A 28000-nucleotide genomic window follows, 5' to 3' on the forward strand; every position below is an offset into this window, starting at 1 on the left:
TTTGGTGCAAATTTAATTTTATTAAACCTTACAATGAATGTTGTGGCATATCATTTTCCATTATGTGACAACTTATTGGCTGGCATCTGAATACAGTACTTCTTCTGAAAAATACGCAATGGGAAGTGACAAAAGGGAGAAACTAGTTGTTTAGTGATATATGAGGGCAAAAAGAAAAAAAAGAAAAGAAAAAAGAGAGAAGAGAAAGGATGACGACCAATTAGTTTCTCTAGGATCTAACTCTAAAATGGTTAAAGTTCCATGCAAGAATGCTGCCGTCGCATTACGCGAGAAAATGGTTATCTCATCTGGTTCCCACAATTCTGATAATTACAAGGATTATTTTACCTGTAAAATTCAACCTAAGGTTTCAGCTGGGCAAAATGATTTTAAAGAGCTACTTTTTCACATACAAATTTAAAGAATTTTCCCAAGTCACAGTAGCTGCGGGGTCTCTAAGATATTACACGTTAAGGTAGTCACTTTGTCAGTGAGCAATTGCTTAACTTCAAAGTCGTCATGGGCACCATGTTAGTTTTTGCTGATTTGGGTTTTATGCCCATGTCAGATTTATGGGTAAGAAAATGACTCTTTTTTAAACCTATAATCCACTTGTCTTTATAAAGTAGACTGGTATCTAATAATCTGAGTAAAATGACCATTTCTCTTCCAGGAATGATCAAGAGCGGAACATTGGAAAATCAGCAGGCCTTACAGGGCATTTGTACAGAAATGTCACCAAAACTTACAAACCCCAGCCAACATCACCATGTTACAGTATAGTTTAGTTCGAATCCCACGAGTACAATTAGCTCATCAAGTATTAAAGTACTCATTTGTGGTTAAAAAAAAGGAACACAAATTTAAGTATTTTTTTTAATTCAGTCAAGAACGACTGTGAGAATACTTTCAGACAAAGGCCTTAACGGTGTCCAAGGTCACGTTTCTTAACCAACCTCCTCCAGAATGAAATCATGGACCATTCTCAGCTATCAAACTAACGGATTTTTCAAGAGCTCCGAACAGCATTAGATGGCGAACAGAGAACTGTACCCTAAACTGAAATAAGGCATTTCAGTTCTCAAAGCCGAAGAACTGTTTTAAGTGATCAATATTTAGTGGTGGAAAAGGCTGCGTCAAGAAATCCTTAGTTCCACTAAAGTTGTATGATTCAAGTTCACCTATAAAGTACAGTGAGGTGTGTGTTACTATACGAGCATGTAAGCCCTCTTATCCCCTCCCAAAAAAGAGGGGAAAATGTTAAATCACTTAAAAATCCAACTGCTCATCATTTACCCCCAAATTACTGAGATCTACTGGTGTAGATTTACTGTACTTACAAAGTTTCCCTTTTTAAAAAAAGTAGCTCATGCATATATAATTCTTATACCACAAGGTCAGAGGCAAATGATTTCAAAATACTGATGTCTCAGAGTTCTAGCATATTTGTCTAAATCATAAATTACTAATACATGTGGCAGCTCAAATATCCCATCAAATTTGTCCGTGGTAAATATGGTTTTAAAATCTCTTCATCGAAAGGCTAGAGAGTGACCATTTATATCCCATTCACCCTTTTCAATGGTGAAATTCAATTCACAACCTAGTAAAGATATCTTAAAAAAAAAAAATTAAACCTCAATTATTTAATCAGAAAGTAAGTCTAATGCTTTTTTACTTACTACTGTTCATTATGAGTTTTGTACTGAATAAAGATGAAATAAACCTAATGTGATTCTTTGCAGTGATGACTCCTTAAATACCATTACATCAAACCCTCAGAATAAAATGGAAGCAAAAACCCAAGTGATCCAGCTCATTCGACTCACAGGTAAACTTGAGTTTTTCTCCAACAAATGAGGAGCTTTTTTATTCAGAACAATTTCATTAAGACATTTGCAGGGCAAATGTGCCATCATAAATTTCATTCTGAATAACAATAAAGTGCTGAATGAGAATTACCTGAATCTTTTTTTTTTTTTTTTTTTAATACTTTTCACTTATCGTTTCTTAAAAGAGCCCTTTCTGTGTGTGGTGGTGTTAGCAAAGCTGTTCGCAGAAAACAAACGAACAAAAAAAAATCGACACATAAAAAAAGAAAAGCAGAGCAAATCTAACTTTCAGTAAGGGAATATAGAAAGCACTGCAACCTTTGTGTTTAACTACAGTGACAAATAACTGAGACCAAAGTAATTCATGCAAGGTATCTTTAAAGGTATACTTAGGCTGGAAGAAAGAAAGAATGGACACTCTACTGACCTCTGATACTAGGGCAGTAAATTGCATACTAAAATACCTTAATTATCCTAGATGCCTAGATCTGGCTTGGCAAGCATCATGCCACTGACATGCTTTAGCTCTTTTGGTAACTAAAAGTGATCTGCAGTTCAAGTGCTGAATTATGTCAATGTGACTCATTAAAGCTGTATGATAAACTTTGAGGTTAAATTTAAGCAAATGCTCTACACCTAATCACATCATCAGCACAAGCGGGCCAATGCTGGCGCAGCATGAAAGGTGGGTCGCTTTATAAAGATTCTTCCTTGTACTGCATGATATATTAAGATGACAGACCTAAATTTCAACTGGGTTAATGAGTTAGAATAGATTTGTTTCCCAAATTTAGCACACGATAATTTCAGTGGAGTAGAGAGAGAAACCTCAGAAGTGAAGAAAAAGAGAAAAAAAAAAAAAAACAAAGAAACAAAAGAGCTTGAGCTCGGGTAGCTAACCTGTAGCTCTAAATACTCATGCTACAGAGAGTACCACTTTCATAAAATGAATTTTGTAACGAAACTTAACAGTGTTTTGAGTCGAAGTTGACCAACTGCTGCATAGAAAATGTGCCAACATACAACAGTTAAGTTTAAGCCGGTGCATAGAGAAGATAAAGCACTTATGGTAACTGCAAATGGTTAACAGGTCCGGAGAGGGTGTACGACCTAGTATGGGTCCGTAAGGGGGGAAAAAACTCTGAAGTAGAAATGGTTAGGAAAACAAAGGAAGCGGAAATGGGGAAGAAGCTTGGAGAAGAGAAGGAAGAAGCAGGAAAAAGAAAGATTTTTCGATTGTATAAAATTCACAAACCAGTAAAGTATAAAGACACCACTGAAAAACGGTGAACTCTGTCCCAAACACCCAACAGCAAACAAAACCAGAACAGGTAAGCCTTTGGCAGACAATTTTAGAAATTTGAAGAGGACATTACATTTTTCAATAATTCACCAACAATATATTATATGGTATATTTATATTAAATACTGGGAAACCAATCCTGTCAATCGGATGCTTCTAATGCTTTAGCCAATGAGAGCACGAGGAGATCAAGCTAAGTGAATGCTGGTGTCATCACAACAGTGCTCGTTTATGAAACAACTGTTACCAATTCGTGCTTTGACAGTGCAGAACATACAGTCCGGTCATCATCTATGAAGCGAAACAAAGGTCTCCAGCTTCTCTGGAATGTGCCCTTTGTAATATATTCTATGATTCACTATGACACGAGCAGCGAGACACTGCAGGGTGGTATGGTTTATGGGCTGGATCAAATTTTTAGCTATTTCCTTCTCGTCCAGCAAGTCGCTAGCAGTTTGTTTGTGCAGGTTTGTGGCATCAAAATGTGCACCTGATTTAATAAGGAGATTCATGATGTCTGGATGGTTGTTGAGAGCAGCGATGTGCAGGGGACTGTTGTCATCGGAGTCTCTGACGTTCACATCAGCACCGCATTCGATCAGTATGGCAGTCACTTGCAGAGATGGGAATTTACAAACAGGGTACCGCCCCACACACGTGGTATTCTTGTCCACGGCCAGATGAAGAGGGCTAAAGTTATTCTTTCCCCTCGGATGCAGCTTCAGAAACCTGTATATCGTCTGCTTTTTGAAATGGTCCTGTTCTAGAGTACAAGGAACTTTTTCTAATAAGCAAATCAAGTGCAAAATAATGGAAAGAGCCTTATTTAACTGTAATGGGTCGGCCGGACACTGAGTTTGTTTGATGGCTCGCTCTATTTCAAGGACACTTTTGCACAGTATGCCCATAAGATCGTCAAATGTAACAGTGGTGCCCAGCAGGCCTTTAGCCCGATCCTGCAGCATAAAAGAGAACAGTTCTGCAAAAGATAACAAGCTACTGGCGGTCATTGGGCTTAAAGGGTCCAAATTGTTCTGCTGCATATCCAAAGCATACTTCCACAGGTTGATGCATCGTTTGAAGTTTCCAGAGTCCGCATAGACTGCGCCTCTGTATCTAATATAGTAAGAGGTATCGGGATGCGAAGGGCCAAGAATGCGCTCTCTAATCAATAGTGCCTGCATTCTCATCTCATCGGGGTCAGCAATAAGACCTTCTAGTTCCTCTGTACTGTTTACCTCCTTGGCATAATCGTAAGCCATTATCAGTGTCTGTGGTACTGGCTTGCTAATTATATTAGTCCTATCACTGTACCTCATGTTCATGGCCTTTTTCCAGTATTTCAAGGCCCCAAGCAGATCTCTTTTTTTGTCTACAAATGTAGCTCCCAGAAGCTCCAGAGCATTGATCCGTTCTGTCTTGCTCGTCTGTGCATGGTGAGTCAGAAAATCCACAATATTTGTGTGACCAGTAACACTTGCTGAGAGAAGGGGAGTCATTCCATAACCATCCTTTTCCATCTTGGCACAATACATGAGAAGCATCTTCATGATGTCCAAACTTCCAGATTCCGCGCAATCGTGCAATGCAGTATTACCTTAAGGAGAGGAAAGAAAGAGATAACAGATTTTGAGGGACCAGGGTACAACGGAACACATGAGGAACCTAAAGAGAAGCAGGCAGTCCCAGGCCGCCCTTTGTGGGACATTAATTTGACTACACATGAGAAAAAATTATCCTGGCACCTAAAACTAGTGTCTGACACACAGCGGAAGTTAAATAAACACTTGTTAAGTTTGGTGACTATATGACCAAATTAGGCATGAAAGGATCATCCAAGTCACTAAATGAAATTCAAAATTAATCCATGGCCTCTTGGGTTTTTTAAATAATGTTTTCAAGTGCATATTCTTTGACTCAAAAGTGATGAAATGAAATTAACCAGCTATTCAACTCTGTAGTCATTTAACTTTCTGGGTCAGCTTCCACATTTAAAAACAAGAAATTGAATCCATGATATCTAAGATCCTCTAGTTTGATTCTAATAGTAGTCAGAAATTATGTCTTTCAATATTTGATTGTCAAATGGGGAGGTAAGCTGTCTTAGTCAAAATCCTCGGTGACAAAGTACTTTCCTCAGCTCCCGTAAGAAAAACAAGTCCACTAAAATCTGAAAAAAATATGTGGGTGGTTCGATATGAAGTTTAAAAGAGACATCTGAAGTGTCCTTTCATGATGGATTACTTCCCATGGTAATTTAATTTTTTAAACATTTTTTTCAGATGTACTAAATGTTCTGACGCAGTCTTGTTCTTCCCACACGTGGATTAAAACGGACAACAGGCACATGCCGTAAAAGCCTGTACGCAACGTATTAAGACAATTCAACCACCGAAGTATTTCAGTTGCCCGAGTTCAATACCAAACATTTTACCAGTTATCATAACAAAAATTATCACACAGACCTTTGGTATTTCTACACAGTGTTTGCAAAAAATTTCAACAGTGAGTCATTTCAGGCACATGTGCAGAAAAGAGTTAACATAGCTGGCAGAGACTGGTTATCCTCAGAAAGAACTAGCTGCTTGCTAAGGGACAGCCCTCAGCTGACACCTGAGAACTCGTCTGGTGAAGAGTTCAGAAAACCCTCCTTAAATAAGGGTGGCTTCCTGTTTGTATTGATAATATAGTTTATGCTGAATACCTGCTTTCCTTCTGAGAGCCTGGAATTTGGGGTATTTCCGCAAAGGGTGCCTATGTGACTAGCCTCCAAGAAAACCCCTGGGCTCTGAGTCTCTAATGGGGTTCCCTGGGCAGAAAACTGCTGTGTGTGACCTCTTACGACAAGGAGACAGCGAAAAAAGCTTGCAAAGATTCCTCTCGACCCCACCTGTGCCTCCCCCCTCTTAGGATCCAGCTGCACACCCTTCATTACGTCACCGCAATACATCTTAGCCATGATTACAATGGTATGCTGACTCACCTCCAGACATGGAGGGGAGGCCGGCTCGGGGTGGGGGGATGCTGACACAGCAGGTGTACTAAACACTGGTTTAAACTTGAATACTTCACATAACAGATCTATTAACTAAAATTCCAAAAAGCAAGTTATGACACATTAGGACTTTAATCTTTCCACAGGCTTATCCTGTTTATTCTTCCATGATACCTACAGGAATTACATGATTATCTGCACATATTTATTCTGACTCAAGATTTCAAAGGTCCACAATGGAATGGTGTCTGATGGCATGTTTTAGCAATGTGTATATAACCAAGCACTCAGAGACCCCAGAGCTTTTGACTACTAACGTTCATCTGTTCAAAATAATTTCCATTAAAAAACACAGCTACTACTAAATGTATTTTTAAAACTTTTAAAATTAAAAATCCCTAATAGTACTTTTTTCCTCTAAGAAAGAGACAATATAAGGGAAATATAAGGTTTCAATGGCATTCTTCTCCATTCAGAGTCATATAAAATCAAGATTAAGAATGCAAGAGGGGCACCAGGTGGCTCAGTCAGTTAAGCATCTGACTCTTGGTTTAGGCTCAGGTCATGGTCTCTCGGTTTCGTGAGTTCAGGTGCTGTGTTGGGCTCCCTGTGGACAGCCCACAGCCTGCTTGGGATTCTCTGTCTCCCTCTCTCTCTGCCCCTCCCCTACTCGTGCCATATGTGTCTCTCTCAAAATAAATAAACTTAAAAAAAATAAACAATGCAAGAGAAGTCATTTTTTTTTTTTGTCTGAATTGACTTAGAATTTTACTGTGTTCTTTTAAAACATATTGACATATTCTTGATCAGAATTTTAGATTGTGAGAAGTCATTTTCTTAATTAACTGAATTGCTGTACTGAAATACACCATAGACTGAAAAAGATGACTTTTAAAAATAAAAAACATACAGAAGAGTTTCACATCTAGTAATGGCAGAGTATGATCAATCTTCCCGGTAAGAACTAGAAAAGCTGAAAAATTTATTTTTAAAAATCTGTTTGATTTAGCAAAGAGCTAAAAAGTGGACAACATCCGGGAGCAGAAAGAAAATTAGAGAAGTCCAGGATTTGGGGAAGCTTCCCCCAGTGGCCTCTACCAATTCTGGAAGCAGCAGCTAGTAAAAAACTGAGTGGAGCTTCTGACAACTTGGCAGAGCCAGGGGAGAAAACCAGAGTCCAGAACCCACTAAGAAGGGAACTTTGAACTGCTCCCTGCACCCCCTCCCCCCTCACCATACACTCTGAGTCATAGCTCTGAAGGGCTGCACCCTAGCAGTTAAGGCAAACTGCAAACAAACCAGGTACTGGAGGAACCTAAATCCAATTTAAGATAGTGTTGATACTGAATTAAGGAAATTCGGGATTGCTAGTTAAACTAGTCAAAAGCCAGAAGCAAATACAAATAGTAATTAGAGAAGATATTGTCTATTTGCCATAGCTCAAATTATTTTTTTATACTCTTTATATATAATGTTAAGTATCCAATCAAAGGAACTGCAACACAAAACCAAGACAAATAAGAGCTGATAGACCCAACAGAAGATCCAGATAATATAGTTATCAGACACAGACCTCAGAATAATAATTATGCTTCGCAAAGTATGAGAGATTAAAAAACATTTCTGAGAATTAGAAAAGTGGAAACTACAAAAAAGGAACAAAACGGATGTTCTAGAACTGAAAACCTCAGTGGGTGGCTTTAAAAGCAGATTACATACAGCTGAAGAGAGACTGAGGGACTGGACAATAAGTGAGGTGAAAATATACAGAAAGCAGCATGGAGGGGACAGGCTGGCAAAGCAGGGACAGTGAGAGACGATGTCAGAGGGTTAACAACCTGAAAGCCAGAATTCTAGAGGAAGAAAATGGGCCCAAAGCAATACTTAAACAGCTAAAGTCTGAGAATTTCCTGAAGCTGATGAAGTACTAACCACAAATTTAGGAAGTCTTACAAATACCAAGACAGAGAAATACAAAGAATATCACCTCCCGGCTCACTACAGCAAAACTGCCCAGTGCGAAGGCAAAGAGAGAAACGTTACAACCAGAGCACAGGTGGAAACCACCTGCAAAAGAGCCGCTGGGCTGAGAGCCAAGCCCTCCTGGGGAATAGGAACTTGGGAGTCAACAGAATGGTATCTTAAAAGCACTGAAGGAAGGGAAACGCCAACTCGAATTTTACACCCACACCAAGAATAAATGTGAAATGAAGCACTGGTTCAGGCAAGAACAAAAAGACAAAAACCAAGGTACTTATGACCAGCAGACCTAAATACTACGGGGTGTTCTCTCTAGGCAAAAGAAAGATGAGCCACATGGAAGCATCGAGATATGGGCAGAAGCATCAATAAAAGGGATAAATACGTAAGAAATAGAGACTTTGGAAAGAACAGTGCTTTGTAGGGCTTGAAATGCATACAGAGCAATGAAACGCTTCACAGCAACAGCATAAGAGGAGGGTAAGTGGAGTTCAACTATTCTAAACATGTTTGCAAGGCTCGGACAGAGGTAAAATCAGAAATTTATGTTATTCCTTGAATAGACACTTTTCTAAAGAAGGCATCAAGATGGCTAACAGACACATGAAAAAAGCTCGACATCACTCATCATCAGAGAAATACAAATCAAAACCACACTGAGATACCACGTCACATCTGTGAGAATGGCTAGTATCAAAAAGACAAGAAATAACAAGCTTTGGTGAAGAAAAGGAACTCTCGTGGACTGTTTGGTGGGAATGTAAATTGGTGCAGCCACTGTGGAAAACAGGATGGAGGTTCCTCAAAAAATTAAAAACAGAACTACCCTACGACCCAGCAACTGCACTACTAGGTATTTATCCAAGGGATACAGGTGTGATGTTTCGAAGGGGCACATGCACTCCCATGTTTATAGCAGCACTATTGACAATAGCCAAAGCATGGGAAGAGCCCAAATGTCCATCGACGGATGAATGGATAAAAATGCAGTATATATATATTCAATGGAGTTATTACTTAGCAATCATAAAGAATGAAATCTTGCCATTTGCAGCTACGTGGATGGAACTAGAGGGTATTATGCTAAGCGAAATTAGTCAGAGAAAGACAAATAGCATAGGACTTCACTCATATGTGGAATTTAAGATACAAAACAGATGAACATAAGGGAAAGAGAAGCAAAAATAATATAAATACAGGGAGGAGGACAAAACAGAAGAGACTCTTAAATATAACTAAGGTTTGCTGGAGGGGTTGTGGGGGGGCCCATGAGCTAAATGGCAAGGGGCATTAAGGAGGACACTTGTTGGGATGAACACTGGGTATTACATGTTAATGGATGAATCACTGGATTCTACTCCTGAAATCATTATTGCACAATGTGCTAACCAACTTGGATGTAAATTTGAAAAATGAAAAAAGAAATAAATAAAATAAAAAAGAAATTTATGTTATTCCTTTGGTAAGTCAAGGTAGTACAGTAATCCATAAAATAACAGCGGATATGCAGCATGTCATTATTATGTAGTCTCTAATATAGAGAAAGAAAATGAAGTTAAGAAAAAAAGAATTCAGACAAAAAAATGAGAAACAAAGAACACAAACCAGATAGGACAAATAAAAATCAGAAAATAGAGATTAAAATCCAAATATGTTAGTAATTACATTAAAAGCAAGCAAACGAAATGTTCCCATTAAAAGACATAAAATGTCAGACTGAAAATACAAATACATGAAACTCAACTACATGTTGCTTACAGGAGACACAACCTTCAATACAAGGGCAGAAAAAGGCTAAAGAGGAAAAAAAGGAAAAAAAATGTATACCCTATGCAAAAAGTAACTATAAGGAAGCTGTGTGATATTAAAATACAGGACTGGGGTGCCTGCTCAGTCAGTTAAGCAGCCGACTTTGGCTCAGGTTGTGATCTCGCGGTTCATTGAGTTCGAGCCCTGCATCAGGTTCTGTGCTGAAAGCTCAGAGCCTGGAGCTTGCTTCTGAATCTGTGACTCCCTCTCTCTCTGCCCTTCTACCACTCACACTCTCTCAAAAAATAAATAAATGTTAAAAAAAATAAATAAAATAAAGGACTAAGCAGATGCTAACTAAGCAGACGTTAAGGCAAAAAGCATGGCTAGAGATAAAGGGAAATATTTTATAAGGATATAAAATTCAAAACAACATAAAGATACTGTAATTCTAAATTTCTTTTGACTTAAGAACATAGGTTGAATTATATAGAGCAAAGAATCAACAGAACTCCAAGGAGAATCGGGCAAATGCACAATCGGGCAAGTACACCTGAACACACTTCTCAGTACAGAAGACCAAAACCGGTAAGGATATAGAAGATTTTGAACACAATTAACAAACATGATTTAACAGACATACATAAATGAACACTGGACTCAACACCTGTAGAATACCATTTTCTTCCAAGGATATAGGGAAGAATAGAAACACCAACCACATTCTGGCCATAAAGAGAGTCACACAGAAATGTCAAGGGACTGATATCCCTGATTATGTTCTAAGTTCACAATGCAAGTTAGATATCAAACACACACACACACACACACACACACACACACACACACACACCCCAACACCAACAAAACGCTAGAAAAATCTCCATATATTTGAAATTTTAAATATATACTTCTAAATAACCTACAAGACAAGGAAGAAATCCCAATGGAAAAACTGAAAATATTTGTAACTGGATGAGAACAAAAACCTTAAGTAATTGATCTGGTGGGATATGGCTGAAATTGTGCTCAAAGGTACATGTTAGAAAAGAAGAAAGGCTTTAAAAAGATGGCCACACTTCCATCTCAAGAAAGTAAAGGAGAAAAACAGTAAATTAAACCCAGAGAAAGCAGAAGCAAATAAAAAGCAGACATCAGAGAAGAAAACAGTATCCACACGGCAGCACAGCATTTTTTATTTTCCTAAATGTTATGTATCAACTGTTGCCCCCTTGTCATCTTACACCCATAACTATGCAGGCAGAGAAAACACTTATTCTACAAATAGAAAACAGAGACATTAGTAATAGAACACACACCCATGCCTCCCAATCACCACCGTAGTGCTCTGCTCATTCCTGGGGTCATATTTTATTTTATTTTATTTTATTTTTCAACGTTTATTTATTTTTGGGACAGAGAGAGACAGAGCATGAACGGGGGAGAGGCAGAGAGAGAGGGAGACACAGAATCGGAAACAGGCTCCAGGCTCTGAGCCATCAGCCCAGAGCCTGACGCGGGGCTCAAACTCACGGACCGCGAGATCGTGACCTGGCTGAAGTCGGACGCTTAACCGACTGCGCCACCCAGGCGCCCCCTTGGGGTCATATTTTAAATGCTAGTCGTCCTCAAATCTGATGAGTAAGTTTTATCTAATACAAGCCAAACCTCCTAATGAAACTCCACTGATCATGTTACTTTCCAACTCAACACCCTTCATGCTTCCTCTAAAGAAACAGCTGAAAATCTTTAAGATGGCTTGAAGAATCCCACAGCACTGATTCTCAAGGCACTATCTGTGTAGGGTGGGAGGACAACAAGGAAGAAATCCTTAGTTTTAGAAAAAACATGTGAAGTAAAGCTGAATCTTGGTTAGTGGTAACACACGTAAGACACACTATGAGGAGTGGATTTTACCCTACCCTACTTCTCTAGCCTCATTTATCAGCACGTCCAATACGAATGCTGCACTGTGAATCTTGCCAGGAGCTGGCAAACTTCTTCTATAAAGGGCTCGACAGTTATTTTTAGGTTTTGCAAGCTGTAAGGTCTCTGTTGTAGCCACTCGACTCTGCCATGTCAAGAAGTATCCAGGGACCATACGTTACATGAATGGGGACGGCTGGTTTCCAACAAAAATGTACTTATGGGCACTGAAATATGACTTTCATGGCATTGTCATGAGTCATAAAATACTCTTCTTCATTAAATTTGTTTCCAACCATTAAAAGGTAAAACATCTTAGCTCTCAGGCAGTGCAAAAACAGGAGGTGGGCAGGATTTCACCCCCGGGCCATAGTTGGTCAACACTCTCATTCAAAAGACATTATCAATCATTCACATGGCAGAGACCCCACTTCTGCTTCCTGTCACTCTGTCCTAAGTGTCCCTCCCAGCATGGGGGACAATCCCACTTGTATCCACGCCTCGGCTTTTCATTTCCCTGTAATACACTCTTCCTTCTTTACCATTTTAACTTCTTGTCCTTCAAGTTTCAACAGAAACTTCAGCTGCCCAAAGAGGCCATCTTGTTTATACCACATCGATTTGTCATTTTGGGAATGCCTAATGAATAAATGTATCACTTATCCTGGTAGGTAACCCTACTACATGGGCTATTATAATATTATGTCATATCTTCTAACAGTACAGTATTACTGCCACACAAACCGGTTTTCTTACCTTAACAGTCTATTCCTAAAGTACACAGATCCCATGTAATATTTCCTTTGTATCCCAGCTAGCAGTTAGCACACTGCTAAGGCTAAGGTAAGATTCTTAAATTTTTGAAAAATGTTTATTTATTGGGGCTCCTGGGTGGCTCAGTTGTTAAGCATCCAACTTTGGCTCAGGTCACCATCTCGCAGTTGGTGGGTTCAAGCCCTGAGTCGAGCTCTGTGATGACAGCTCAGAGCCTAGAGCCTGCTTCAGATTCTGTGTCTCCTTCTCCCTCTACCCCTCCCCCGCTCACACTCTATCCCTCTCTCTTAAAAATAAACGAACATTTAAAAAATATTTATTATTTATTTTGGGATAGAGAGTGCACAAGTGGGGGAAAGGGAAGGGAGGAAGGAGGGAAGGGGGGGGGAAGGGAGGAAGGGGAGAGGGGGAGAGGATCTTAAGCAACTCCACACTCAGCGTGGAGCCCAACACGGGGCTCAATCCCATGACCCTGGGGCCATGACCTAAGCCAGAATTAAGAGTTGAACGTTTAACTGACTGAGCCACCCAGGCGCCCCAAAGATTCTTAAATTTTTAATAGCTGGTATCACAAAAAGTGATTCAAACTTAGGATAAAGTAAGCTTAAAAAGTAAAATCTCAGGAGAGAAATCTTAATTACTCTAACAAGTTATGTATATGACCACCACAGCTTCATGCCCTAAAAGCCCTGAAAAAATGTTTCTGAATTATAGTCTAGACCTTGACTCAAAAGTTTAGAAAAGGGAGGCAAAAAAAAAAAAAAAAAAAAGCATAATTTTAAAGCAACTATAATTTTTATCTGAAGTCTCCAAGTCTTTCTACATAGATGTTTTGATAAAGTTCTAATCAGTCTATTTACAACTGTTTCCTGCTTTTCTCCTACATCTGTCATTTTGTCACGATGGGATACCGGTAGGTACATGGTCCACATGAACTCCATGGATACTACGCGATCATTATTAATGGCTCTATGGTGAGTTCAAGCAAGGAGGCATGAACCAAGTTAACACAAACACCTCCCGTCAATGGATGTCTGCAGAGCTTCAGGATTTTCACTATTACAATTAGTGCCTAAAAGCCTGTAAGGACAGATAACAGACCAGTGACTGCCAGGGGCCAGATTGAGAGGGGCTAACTGCAAAGGGGCATGAAGGAACCCTTGTTCTACCTTTACTATACTGGTGGGCAAGCTACAGTGTATGTGTATCAAAACTTACAGAACTATTTGCTAAAAAAGATGAGTTTTATTGTATAAAATTATACCTCAATAACTAAATGACAAAAAAAGTAATGTCTAATTTAAAATAGAATCACAAATGTGTGAAAGCTTAAAATACATCTTTAATTCATTCCAAAGTAATTAGACAATCTTTTAAAAGTTCTACTTTTATAGGAGGCGCCTGGGTGGCTCAGTTGGTTAAGCGTCTGACTTCGGCTCAGGATATGATCTCACAGTTTGTGGGTTCGAGCCTCAGGTCAGGCTCTGTGCTGACAGCTCACAGCCTGGAGCCTGCTTCAGATTCTGTGTCTCTCTCTCTCTCTCTCTCTCTCTCTCTCAAAAATAAACATTGAAAAAAAAAAACTTTTTTTTTTAATAAAAGTTCCACTTTTATAGTATTCTTTCTGGTACTAGAATGAATTTTCGAATTTTAATTTATATTACTTCTATACCTAGAGACACAGAGCATTTTCCCATGTCTGTTCACAAACTTTATTTTCTTTTATGACAAGTCTATTTATGTTCCAGTTTCTGGGACTATTAGTCTGACTTTCTCTATGCATTTTATAAAATGTTGATCAGTTATCTGCTATATTTATGGTATATACCTTGCTCTATTGTTTTGTTCGAGAGAGATGCTTTCAGTACTAAACGCAAGTTCTTGTATAAAATATCTAACAAGTTGAATTTAAAAATCAAGTTAACTATGTCCTGATGACTAACCTCTGCTAAATTATACATCAAAGACCAATAAAATTGTATTTAATTTTTGCTAGGTTTATTAATGACTTAAACTCTTGGTGTATAACATCATGTACCAAGCACTACTAAATATTCAACTGAAGCATTTTCCCTGGGTTATGTGCCTCTTAAAAATGTTTCCAGGGACATCTGGTTGGCTCAGTCGATTACACATCTGATCTTGATTTCAGCTTCGGTCATGATCTCACGGTTTGTGAGTTCAAGCCCTGAGTCGAGCTCCATGCTGACAGTGTGCAGTATGCAGCCTGCTTGGGAATTCTCTCTCCCCTCCGCCGCCCCATTCATGCACATATGCTCTCTCTCAAAAATAAACTTAAAAAAAAAATGCTTCCATAATACACAAGATTCGCGATCTCTACCTCATAAGGTCTTAATTTTGTGTCCCTCAGAGTAAGAAAGCCAATTAAAAATAGAACACAAGGTTCAAAAATAAATACTAATATTACCAGGCACCTTAGATGAAATTAGGGATATTTAGCATTGAAATTTAATTTACCTTTAACTAAAGGAAAAAAAAAAGAAAGAATATAAACATTGTATTATATAATTCTCAATGCCTGACTCAGAACATGTTCATTTGAAGAAAAAATAAAACTTCTAACACTGAATTCATTATGGAAAATGCTTATGATTTCTCAAAAGGCATGTCTGTTAAAAGGCCATTTCTTAAAAATCAAGCTAACGGTCCAAGTGTTAATTCAGTTAAAGTATTTATGCAGAAAGTTAACACAGTATGATCTTAAATATATTACTTTTCAACCCTCTAACTGAACATAGAAACAGTGCGAAGAATCTGGAAGAATAAAAGGTAGCCCTACTCGTTGAGAGGCTTCTGGGATGGACACTAAGGGAAGGAGACGGAGGTGCACACGCTTGGTCACCAAAGGGAGGTGGGCTCGGGGGATGGGTGAAATAGGTGATGGGGACTGAGGGGCACACTTGCCATGAGGAGCACCGGGACGGGGTAATGTGTGGAAGCACTGAATCACTATGTTGTACACCCGACAGTAACGTAACACTGTACGTTAGCTATACTGGAATTAAAATAAAAACTTAATAAAACAAAAAACAAACAAAAATCATGGCAGTATTTCTCAAGAAGACCTTTCTACAAGCGCCAATCTTGGCTGCTGTTAATTCTAGAGACCTGTAATCTTGTGATAGCAGGCACATGAGACTACACTCCACTGTGAAAGCTGAGGTGCCTACCGAAGGGGTCAAGATTTTCCTAAAATAAGTAATCCAAAAACAAACTAGTATTTTGAGTAATAACTAGTTGGAGCCCTAACAGTTCCCTGGCTCCACACCAGATGTTTTGGCCTTGACTAAACAATAAATAAGTGATTGTCTGCATGAGATTGTTACCAATCAACTAACGACTTAAATCATACAAGAACTTCAACACAGAATTTATAACTATCTCCATTTGAATAAGATTACTTAGGCTCTCCAGGATCAGAATTAAGTCAGTTCCTAAACCACTCCCAATTTCTATTTTTATTGAAACAAAAATGTTCTCGTAAGGGCTATACAATGTTTTACAAATACAAAATGTCTACTATAAACTGCTTTTTCTAACAATATCAATTGAAGAGATTTTGCTGTTTTGTAAAGTTCTCACACAGTTCAAGTTTTGTGTGTATGTGTTTTAGTCAAATAAAGTTGTGCTTCTCAAGCTTTAGTGTGCACAATCACCACTGGATCGCAGTAAAATGCAGATTCTGATTCAGGTGATCCAGGGTGGATCTAAGTGATGCCTACGCTGCTGGTCTTTGCTACTATGAGCGCCAGGGAAACAGGAGGAATCTTATTTTCAAAACAGAAGAGAAATCTTATTTTCCTGTTTGTCATATAGGTGTCTGCCATTAAACTAACACATCTAATAATGATATCAAGAAATACAAAGAGAAGGGGCACCTTGGTGGCTCAGACGGTTAAGCATCCAACTCTTGATTTCAGATCAGGTCATGATCTCACGGTTGATAGGTTCAAGCCCCATGATGGGTTCTGCACTGGCAGCACAGAGCCTGCTTGAGAGTCTCTCTTTCCTTCTCTCTCTACACCTCCCACACTGTGCTCTCTCTCAAAATAAATAAACATTAAAAAATAAGAAGGGGGGTTCCTGGGTGGCTTAGTCGGTTCAGCATCCGACTTCAGCAGTGATGATTTCATCAAGTGATGAAATCAAGTGATGAAATCATCAAGTGATGATTTCACAGTTCACAAGTTCGACCTCCGCATCGGGCTCTGTGCTGACAGTTCGGAGCCTGAAGCCTGCTTCACGTTCTGTCTCCCTCTCTCTCTGCCCCTCCCCCACTCGCACTTGGTCTGTCTCTCAAAAATAAATAAACATTAAAAAAAAAAAAGACACATGAAGAGAAGTTGAAAAGGAGGGTTAGGTCACAGCCCTATTTCACACCACACAGAAAAACGAGTATCTCCACTCCACCTTATGTGTGAATGAGAAAATTCTATGCCACAGCAGGAAAAGGGTGTGTTCTATGACTAGATTACACCGTTTGACCCTCAGAAACTTTCCTTTGTAATAAAGGATATCAGTAAACCCCTGCAGTGTATTCTTAACAATTTTCTAGTTTAAGTCAAATCTAAGTGATCTACAAGGTGAATATTTTAAGAAATCAGTTTGTAAAATAAAATCCAAATTGCTGTGAATAATACCTATCAGAAGAGTGAAGACACCAACGTAAACTGGTACAGCCACTGTGGAAACATAAACCCCTATGTTTATGGCAGCACTGTTTACAACAGCCAAGATATGGAAACAGCCTGAGCGTCCATCGACAGATAAACAGATAAAGACGACATGGTGTGTGTGCATGTGCATCTGTGTGTATACATACACACACACACACACACACACACACACACACACACACACACACACTGGAGTAATATTCAACTACAAAAAAGAATGAAATCTTGCCATCTGTGACAACATGGATGGGACAAAAGGGATGGTAAGTGAAATAAGTGAGACAGCAAAAGACACAGATCATATGATTTCACTTGTACGTGGAATCTAAAAAACAAAATGAACAAACCAAAACAGCAACTCATAAATATAGGTGGTTTCCAGAGGGAGGGTGCAAGGGGGGATGGGCAAGATAGCTAAGGGGGATTAATAGGTACAAACTTCCAGTTATAAAATAAGTAAGTCATGGGGATACAGAGTACAGCACAGGGAATACAGCCGATAATACTGTAGTAACATGGCGTGGTGACAGATGGTAACCACACTCACTATGATGAACACTGCGTACGTTATTACTCAAATCACTATGTTGTACACCTGAAACAAATACAATGTTCTGTCAACTATACTTCAATAAAAAGAAAGGAAGGAAGGAAAAAGGAATGGGAGGGAGAGACATTTTATAAGCACTTCAGTTTTTACAAAAAAATAAAAAAAATTAAGTTTGTTTTAAGTACTCATTTCACTTGTTCCTCTTATTTTAATGGTATACCTGACTCCCTTTCCGTTACTCTTAACTTCTCTCATTTTCTTTAAAAAATTAAATTTACTTAGAAAAATAACAAAGTGATGGGGCGCCTGGGTGGCTTAGTTAAGCATCGACTTCGGCTCAGGTCATGATCTCACGGTCTGTGAGTTCGAGCCCCGCGTCAGGCTCTGTGCCGACAGCTCAGAGCCTGGAGCCTGTTTCGGATTCTGTGTCTCCCTCTCTCTTTGACCCTCCCCCGTTCATGCTCTGTCTCTCTCTGTCTCAAAAAAATAAATAAACGTTAAAAAAGTTTAAAAAAAAAAGAAAAAGAACAAAGTGAAAAAACAACCTACAGAATAGGAGAAAATATTTGCAAATCAAATATCTGATAAAAGACTTGCGTTCATAATACATAAATTACTCTTACAACTCGGTAATAAAAAGATAACCCAATTTTAAAACGTGCAAACAAAAAGACACCTGTCCAAAGAAGATAAACAAATGGCCAATAAGCACATGAAAAGCACACAATGGTGAACATCATCACGTGAAATCAAAATCAAAACCACAATGAGATACCACTTCACACCCACTGAGATGGCTATTCCCCCCTCCAAAAGAAAAAATAGTAGTAACAAACGTTGGAGAGGGTGTGGACAACTGGAACTCTCCTAGGCTGTTGACAGGAATGTAAAACGGTACAGCCACTTGGACAATAGTTTAGCTGTTCCTTAAAAGGTTAACAGAGTTGCCATGTGACCCAGCAATTCCACTCCTCCATATATGCCTAAGAAAAATGAAAGCATACATCCACACAAAAACCTGTACATGAATATTCTTATCAGCATTCTTATCCTAATAGCTAAAAAGTAGAACCAATTCAAATGCCCATTAACTGATAAATGGAGAAATGTGGTCTATCTACACAAGGGGTTATCCAGCAATAAAAAGAACATGCTACAAAATGGACAAGCCTTGAAAACAATATGCTAAGGGAAAGAAGCAAATCATAAAAGACCACATATTAGGACTCCATTTGAAATGTCCGTAACAGGCCTATGTCCCCAGAGGACAGAAAGATTAGTGACTGCCTAAGGTTTCTGCACTTGAGGTGGGAGAGGAGAGGGGATGCAGTGAGTATGACTGGATATGGGTTTTGGCGGGTGGGGGATGAAAAGGTAGTTGTGGTGATGACCACACAACTCTGTGAATACACACTGATTCACACACTTAAATGGGCGAACAGTACGTCTCAAAGCTGTCTTAAGATCAAAGTACTTGCGTTTTTGGTAAAAACTTCTGACTTTTAGAAACAGCAATTAAAGGGTCTCTAACTGTAACAGACTTACTGGAAATGCACAAGAACAATTCTCACCGCTGCTCTTTGCCTACTGTGCCTGCCATCCACTCTTCTTCAGTTCTGTGGCTGGGACCGTGAGAGGCTCACTTGCAAAGGAGGGGAGGGGGCCTGCGATTCAGCTGCAGAACAAGGCTGATTCCAAGTATTTTATTCCTGGAGTAACTAAATGGTATGTGTTAAGGGAAGAGGTAAGAAGGGGTAGAGAGAAACACTTCAGGGTATCTAAGGGGCACTAGAAAGTTCCTCTGCTCAGGATGTTTCCCTTCCCCATGTTTATGCTAACACCAGAGATACCTGAGAACAGGAGTTTGAAGAAAAAAAAAAAAAAGGAATCAAAACAGAATCAAGGACAAACTGTGCCAAGGTTACCATGTGCCCTCCCTTCATAAATCCTGTGTATAAGGCGCTGAGTTCGAAGCATATGGAAATTTAACGACACAGGTCCTTGAGCTTCCAACAAAGTTCAATGCTAAAAACATCTGCATCCAGAAGTAAGATGAATTCTTATGACTGAAAGGGAATCAGAAGCGCCTAGGAGACGGGTCTTGACATCAGGTGCAATTTCAAGGCTAAGACGACCTGAGCTTAGGAATCCAGACTAAAAGCAATCAACAGTAGTGTAATGTGATGAAAATTACACAATGTCAGTTGATGAAAACATCAACATTACAATTGAGACTCATTCAAACTCCCTTTCCTGGCCATTCTTCCTAACGGTGGGGGACAAAAGGAAGAGGCATGTTTCCTCAGATTTGCACCCACATGGCTTCTTTACCTGGGCCGGTCCCCACCTCTATCTTCCATCACATACCTTCCTAATGTCTCAGGAACATACGTCTCTAGAATGCCAGAGGCTTCCTGAATTTTGTTTTAAACACTTTTTAATCTAGGAAAATCTGATAAAAACAGACTTGGTGACAGTCCCACTTGTACCCAAAGGTCAAGAGGTAAAACTTAACCTCAGCCTTAAGCCCAACTCGCTGCCAATAGCCCTAAAAGAGCAGTAGTGTTCAGGATCTACTTATTTTCTCCAACTTCGGTTCACTTGTAAGGATTCACAGTTCAAAATCCAATCTCCAGGCGCAGAGGAACACGATGGCTATCTCCCCACTGGGCTCTATCTACACATTTTTCGGCAGCTTCGCTTCTCCAAGGAGGATATCAAGTCTCCCTGGGGATACAGAGACGTAAGCTCAGGGACACAAGAGGGCAAGAATGAAGGTGGAACCACTCAAGGGAGCAACTTGATGCTCTGGGATTCGAATGTGAATGAATTCAACTAGTAAGTTGCTGTTTTTCATTATTATAAAATCAGAATGAACACAGAAACGCCACAAAACAGAATGAAATTTGATGTCCCTCTCTTCACCTCTTCTCTGGAAGTAGGTGTGTTGAGGTGAACCAATAGCTGAGAAGAATATTCAAAGTCAAGAAAGAAAATAGAACTACTTCCAACAGTCTCAGAGAGTCCTGAAGTACAGGGAAATAAACTACCTAGGTGACAAGGGGTATCCTCTTGGTCCTTTACCTTAATATCAACAGTTCTTAATTTACAGGGCAGATTTTCTTATCTAAAATAATTTTGGAGCTACAGTGGGTGAAAAAGAAAAACAAGAAAAAAACAGTAAGATTTCTTTTTTCAGATTTTCTTGACTGAAATACACCTAGACCCCAAAATGCCTATCCTATGGGACAGAACTAATATAATATGCCTAGGGTTTGCTTTAAACTACTGCAGAAAACAAAGGAGAGGAGAAAGAAATCCCCTGGAGTCCCACCTGTACTGCTCTTTTTTCACAATTACGGTCTTCATTTCTTATTTCATGTCTCCATGCGTGTATTTATTTCCATAGTGAAAGAAAAACACAACAGTCCCTGCCAACAAGGAGCGTATAATCCTTTTTCTCTTACATCCAGCACAGTCATTCAACAAACTCATTTACCAAATACCCACTACAGGCCAGGCTCTCTTTCTAACACATGGATACAAACACCAGCCACAAACTTTCACTGCCTTACCTCTACATAAAGAATAAAATCAAACTCCTTTATCTAGACTTCAATCTAGCCCTGAGCGCCCTTTGGTCCAAATATGCCTTTTCCAATTCTTGGACCCTCCAAGCAGATCTCTCAATGTGCCCTTCCTCACGCCATAAGACTGTACCAAATGCATTCTAGAGATATGAACCCCAACAATCCTTTCAAGGCCCAGTTCGGCGTCTCCATGAAGATCACATTCTTCTAAAATCCACCGGCGTGGACTTATACTAATCCCTTAGCAGTTGGCAAATGTGACGTCCTGTGTCTTCTCAGAGCCTCCCACAATGTCCAGCACAATGCCTTGCCTACAGAAAACTCAGTGATTATCTTATTACCAATTAACCTACTTACCTTGGGTATTTAAAAAGATTAAGCCATGCATGAGGATAGCATGAGGATCCTGCTAGGACCAGTGTCCCCAGTCCCGACTCAGAGAAGCTCTTCTGCTCTGTAGCATTCCAATCACTTTCAGCTGCTCAATTCCCCAATCAAATCAGGGTGTAAAAGCAGAACTGAAGGGCGCACCTAACTATACTACAGACCCTATTCTGAACTGAACAAGGAGAACATAAAAAAAAAAGGAAAAACAAAGCAAGCCAAAGATGACCATAACCGTGAAGGGCTGAAATGTGATCACTCTGACACGGGCTTGTTCAATCACTTCTGATTTGTGGTCTACGGCTCTACATGGCAACCCGCTCTATTTCAAACATCAAATGCTGTGTTAAAATGGAGAAGTATTTCTAAATATTTCAGTTTTTCTCCTTTCTGAATGCCAGGGGAAAAGAAAGAACCCACTGTCTCCAGAGGTAACGAGTTGGTTGCAAATAGAATATTACCATGTATCGAATAGAAGACAGCGTGACTGCAAAAAAACAATGGAATACAATGGAACGTAGAGGTCATGTGCTTTTTGTATTTAGGCAGACCAAGCATAATCTGCCAGTGTCTTCTTTCTTCAGAACCATTTCCAACAGTGAACACACACAATTTCCTAAGAAATTATTCTATTTTATCCCTAGTCTCACCAGTCTTTTCCACTTTTTGGACAGGAGGAAAAATGGGGGGAGGGGGGCAGAATCCTTTCTCGATGTTCTATCGCATAGATCCTTCTCCAATGTTCCCCTTAGATTCAACTGGTTCCTGCTTTTTTATTATGCATTAACCCATAAAACAATCTAGAGTCAGTAAGAGAGTGATTATCAAGGAATGGAAGCTTCAGGATCAGAGTGGGGGAGGGTACATATATACTTTAATCAGCCCCCAATTTTCATGAAGAATCACTGTCAAGGGGTGCGTGGGTGGCTCAGCAGATTAAGCATCTGACTTGGTTTCGGCTCAGGTCACGATCTCAGTTTCATGAGTTCAAGCCCCGCATTGGGCTCCATGCTGACAGTGCGGAGTCTGCTTGAGATTCTCTCTCTCCCTCTCTCTCTCTGACCCCCCCCCCCCGCCACTTATGCCATTTCACCCTCTCTCTCTCTCTCTCTCAAAATAAATAAGTAAACAAAAAAAAATCACTGTTGAAATTAAAAGACACCATGACAGGTAAAAGCAATGCATACAAAGTGATACATGTTAGGGGTGCCTGGGTGGCGCAATCGGTTAAGCGTCCGACTTCAGCCAGGTCACGATCTCGCAGTCCATGAGTTCGAGCCCCGGGTCGGGCTCTGGGCTGATGGCTCAGAGCCTGGAGCCTGTTTCCAATTCTGTGTCTCCCTCTCTCTCTGCCCCTCCCCCGTTCATGCTCTGTCTCTCTCTGTCCCAAAAAAAATAAATAAACGTTGAAAAAAAAAAAAATTTCAAAGTGATACATGTTATATATATTTTTAAAATACTATATTTGTATGTATATGTGTGTATATATATACATATGTGTGTACATATACATATACACATACATACATATATATGTATAAAGGAGGCTATCTGAAAATAATTTTTGGTACAAAATTATTTTCTCATGGTAAGTGTAATTTTTTGTAAAAGCCACAAGTGGTAGATACTGATACAGCAGGAAAAAACAACTCTAGAATTAGATCATTTGACCAAAAGAGGCAGCATACATGTCCTCACATGCAAAGCTACGTGATGATGGTGATAAAAGGAACCTTCTTCGGAAAGAGCAAAGGTAATCGAGGGAGATACCACTCACAGTTTACTAGGGGAAAAGGCTCACACAAATGTGATCTGCTTAGGGCACAGGTGTCTCACACATTCTATCTCCAGAAGTAGACAAAGAACCTCTGAAAACCATAAGGGAAACAGTACCAGGACTCATCTCTCCAATGACCTAAGGGTTTAAAACAATTTTACTTAAATATGGAAGTTTAACAATCTGTGTATTATTAGGCTAATGAATAAAAAACCCAAACGAAAGAAACAACAAATCCAACAAGCCTAAACAAGCAGCCATACCTTTTGTTTTTGATGTTTATTTTATTTATTGGGGGGGGGGGGGGGGGGGGGCTGGGCAGAGAGAGGGAGACACAAAATCAGAAGTAGGCTCCAGGCTCTGAGCTGTGGGGCTCGAACTCACAGTGAGACCATGACCTGAACAGAAGTCGGGTGGCCCAACCAACTGAGCCACCCAGGCGCCCCAAGCAGCCATACCTTTTAACCCTCTCTCAGCTACTTACGATTTCAAAGCATTTCCCATGGTAACCTGGTCACGTAAGCAGTAACTGTCCTCTTAAAACAGGCTTTCTTTAAAAGAATGAGTGTTGAAAACAAACAAAAATGTCATGCTGTCATTTGAGCCAACAACCCACCTCAAAGACAAGCAAGAACAAATGAAAAAATGTGTAAGAAAGAATGTCTACAGGAACATTTTTTATCCTACTGAAAAGACAGAAGCAAGATAACCCTCCATTAGGAGAGTATGCAGCTACTGAAATTAAAAGGCTGTAATTAGTGACATTACAGATATTATTTATTAAGCTAAAAAAAGGGTTACAGAAGAGCATATATAATAAAATTACATACATGTATCTCTATGATAAATTCAGAAATATTTTTCGAAAGGATTGTCTATAAGTGGAATTTTGTGAGATTTTTATATTTTCTCTGACAAAAAAAATTTACAGAAAATCAGTGAGCCTGCCTTTTTTAAAAAGATCATACTAATTTCAGTGAATTATGTCCAATAACTATGTAGTGTCCCTTAATTGTGTGGTGTAGGCTCTCCAAAAGGCAATCAGAGGCTCCCACAATGATAAATGCACCCTTTGATTCAGCAATTCCATTTATAAGTATTTATAATACAGCTATTCTCACACAGTGTGCAAAGCCACACTTTTGTTTAAGAATATTCACAGAAGCTCTGCTTATATTGGATGTGACCTAACTGTCCATCAACAGGGCCTAGATAAATTATGTATATTGATACAATGAAATACTGTGTAGCCATGAAACAGAATGAGGCAGTTCTGTGTGTTGGAGCTGAATGACGTCCAAGATAATTTAAGGTTTAAAAACAACAACAACAACAAAATAATATGCATCAACTAACAGAAGGGAAAGAGGGAGGAAGAGACATAGACAAGTATACTGTCATCGCACAGACTATCTCCAGAACACACAAAAACGGAGAGTGCTTATAAACAGAGGCTGCAGGGGGCTGGAGGTCTAGAAATCAGACTTCTTTCTCATTGTAAACACTGGAAATGGATTTGAATTGTTTGAATTTTTCGTTCCATGTGTGTAGGCTCCTTTTAAGTTTTAATAGTTTTTTTAAAATTGGGCTGTGAATCACTTTGCTATTGCATAAACAAACATGCTGAAGGGGAAAAAAAAGGTTCCAAGCATCAAAATACGCTATCAAAACAGTTGTCTTGGAGAGTTTAGGGGAAAAAAAAAAAGCTTCGCAACTATCATTTGCTGCTTTAGGTTTATTACATCCCCGAAAATTACACACAGTTGTGAACCTGAGCCCTTCTTTTCCACAAAGGTGTTGACACTGTTGCTAGCCAACAAATCCACGCCTTGTTCTGTGCTCAGTTTTGTAGCATATTTTAAAATCTGTTTTCTCTCTCGCTATATTTAATACATGCTCAACGTGAAAGGGTTTTCTATTGGCCACACAATAAATTAAGAGAAGAAGGGGACAGATTTTCTTTTTCCACTGACATTAATCCTTCCAGGTCAGTGTGGCCTGGCCTTCCCTGACAAAATAACAAATGAAATGCCTACCCAAGACACAAGACAATGAGTCACTAAATATAGTAGTTTCTACTACACCGGCGTTCTTTAAAAACAAAAACAGAAAACAAAAAACAAAACAATCTAGGCTAAAAAAAAATATGTTACCTTGAAGTATATTCTCAAGTAGACTGAACACAAGCCTAAAGGCTCAGGTCAACTGTCACTAACATCCCCTGTAAGTCTGGGGAACCCAGGAATTGGAGAGTACTCCAAATAAGAGACGGTAAATGCTACTTAACACAGCGACTGAGGGCTTGTTATCACACTCATTCAGCGTATTCTCAAACATCAGAGAAACAACCAACAAGGTTATGCTGGAAGGGACACCTAGCCGGAACAGGTCTGTCAATGTGGGCTGACTCAACGCCCACTGTTTACAGTGATGCATCCAGCTTCCTGAAAACGATGGTAAACACTTAAAACACAGAAACGAAGAGGCTGCACTCACCTTTGACACTTTTTCTATTAACGTCTGCCCCCTTTTCGAGTAAATACTGCGCAATCTCTTTGTGTCCTTTGTAACAGGAAATCATCAGGCACGTATGCCCGTGGCGGTTTGATACTTCCAAATCGGCTTTGTGTTCCACAAGGTACTTTACTATTTCCAAATGGCCATCGAAACAGGCGGCTCGGAGAGGGGTTGAATTGGTCAAAGTGGTGTTGTTGACGGACGCTCCATGATTTAACAAAGACTGAACCACCTTCAGATGTCCCGCGGCAGAGGCGGCCCACAACGGCGGGGCCCCCTCGATGGTTTCGCCATCAAAATTGACGGAGCCCCCGACCTCTATGCAGGCACTGCACTGCTCTAGGAGGAATTCCACCATGTCAAGGTGCCCGTACCTGGCGGCCATCAGGAGTGGCGTGGCCCCATTCGTTTTTTCAGAGATCAAAGAGGAAACCTCCTCTTTGGATTTGCTTGCCAACAACTTGGTGAGAAGCCGGAGTTTGCCATCCCGAGCTGCGTTAAACACTGCGGTCTTTAGATCCATTTATGTCCGGTTGAGCTGGCTGCGCTTTTTTGTTTATCCTTCAAAGCAAAGCCCCAGCCTAACTCTACGGACACAGGCAAGAGTTACAGGAACCAAAGTTCAATGTTAATCACGGCACTCCAAACGGATATAAAACCACGGAGAGTGTGTTCTGTCTTACTGCCTTCCAACATCTGAAAACCAGAGCACCAAACTAGGAAAAGGAAGAAAAAAAAGAGGGGGGGGGGGATTTGTGAGTTTTCCATAGGTAAAGGCAAAAACGCTGTTTAGGTTTTCTTAATTTCTACTCCTAGGGGGAGGGAGGGGGCCGGATAGTCCCATACTTAAGGGACAACTCAAGCCACCTAAACACGGTGGGAAAGACTACAAAAAGGTTACACACAGACCCAAATGTTTTGGTTTGGTGGGAGGCAGTTTCTTTTCTATATACGGTAAACTGAAACACTACAGGCGACCGGGTTTTCTCGCCTCCAGAGCAGCCCAGCATTGTTCTAGTTTTTGCTTTGCACACGCCCAGGGAGAGTGCACCCGAAAGCGGCGAGGGACGCGGGTTCAGAAATGTTTCTCTTCCTCACATCTGCAGAGGGGAGCGAGCCAAGGGCGCGAGACTGAAGGCCTCGCTATGGCCAGAATGGGTTTCGAGAAGGAACAAAAAGGTCGGCCACGACAAACCGCGGCCAGCCAACGCCAAAGCCCTCGCCCGACAAGGTCCGCTTTCCTTTAAAACTACTCGAAGCTCTCAGGAAATCCGGCCGCCTTCTCTCTAACTTCGCCCGCCCCATTTTGATTCCCCCCCCCCACCCCGCAAGGGATCGCAGGTTCCCCCAGACCCCGTGCCCCTCCGTAACCTTCACCGCCACCTTCTCCGGACCCCGGCCGCCCCTTCCCCGAGCGACCACGACCCTCGCCCGCCGGGCCGCCGAAGCTGGGGGCCTCCGGCCCGCCGCCCGCTGCCGGGGGCGCCCTCCTTCCCCTTCCCGCCCAGGCCTCCCCACGGGCGCCTCAGGCCGCAGCCCGGGCTCCGGCAGGCCCCCGCCGCCACCACTACCTGCCCGGGGGCTGGTCCTCCCCACCGCCGCTGGCCGCTCGGGCTCGCGCCGCCCCCCCTTAAATTGAAACCGTTGTCCGCGCCGCCGCCCGGACCGGCCTGCTCCGCCTGCAGCCGCACAGCTCCTCCATGCCCCGCGCCCCACAGGAATGAATCCGGCCGCGCCGTTCGCCCCGCCCCGCCACGCCGAGCCGCCTCCCGCCCTCTCTGGCTGCGCGGGCTACAGCAGCTGCAGCGGATGCCGCGGCGGATGGTGTAATGGGCTGCGGGCCGGGGGCCGGACGAGCCTGAGCCAGGTTTCACATCACTGACGCGGCAGCCGCGCCATTGGGCCGGGGGAGGGCGGCGGCCGCCG

General features: G+C 40.8%; 1 protein-coding gene across 1 annotated transcript; it reads right to left on the bottom strand.

The window, feature by feature from the left end:
- FEM1C (fem-1 homolog C) lies at window positions 1-28000 on the bottom strand. The gene is made up of 3 exons (XM_045486151.1): window positions 27646-28000; window positions 26054-26790; window positions 1-4732 (listed from the first exon to the last, which is right to left on the bottom strand). Exons 2-3 carry the CDS (start codon window positions 26595-26597, stop codon window positions 3423-3425), a joined length of 1854 nt encoding a protein of 617 aa, XP_045342107.1. The 5' UTR covers window positions 26598-26790; window positions 27646-28000; the 3' UTR covers window positions 1-3422.

The sequence above is a fragment of the Leopardus geoffroyi genome, chromosome A1 (assembly GCF_018350155.1).
Source record: "Leopardus geoffroyi isolate Oge1 chromosome A1, O.geoffroyi_Oge1_pat1.0, whole genome shotgun sequence".
Lineage (NCBI taxonomy): Eukaryota > Metazoa > Chordata > Mammalia > Carnivora > Felidae > Leopardus > Leopardus geoffroyi.

Excerpts from the sequence above, each read along its gene's own strand:
- FEM1C (XM_045486151.1), bottom strand. The coding sequence starts at position 26,597 with ATGGATCTAAAGACCGCAGTGTTTAACGCAGCTCGGGATGGCAAACTC. Across the intron at positions 4,733-26,053 it reads TAATAGAAAAAGTGTCAAAG|GTAATACTGCATTGCACGAT; the intron begins GTGAGTGCAGCC and ends CCTCTCCTTAAG.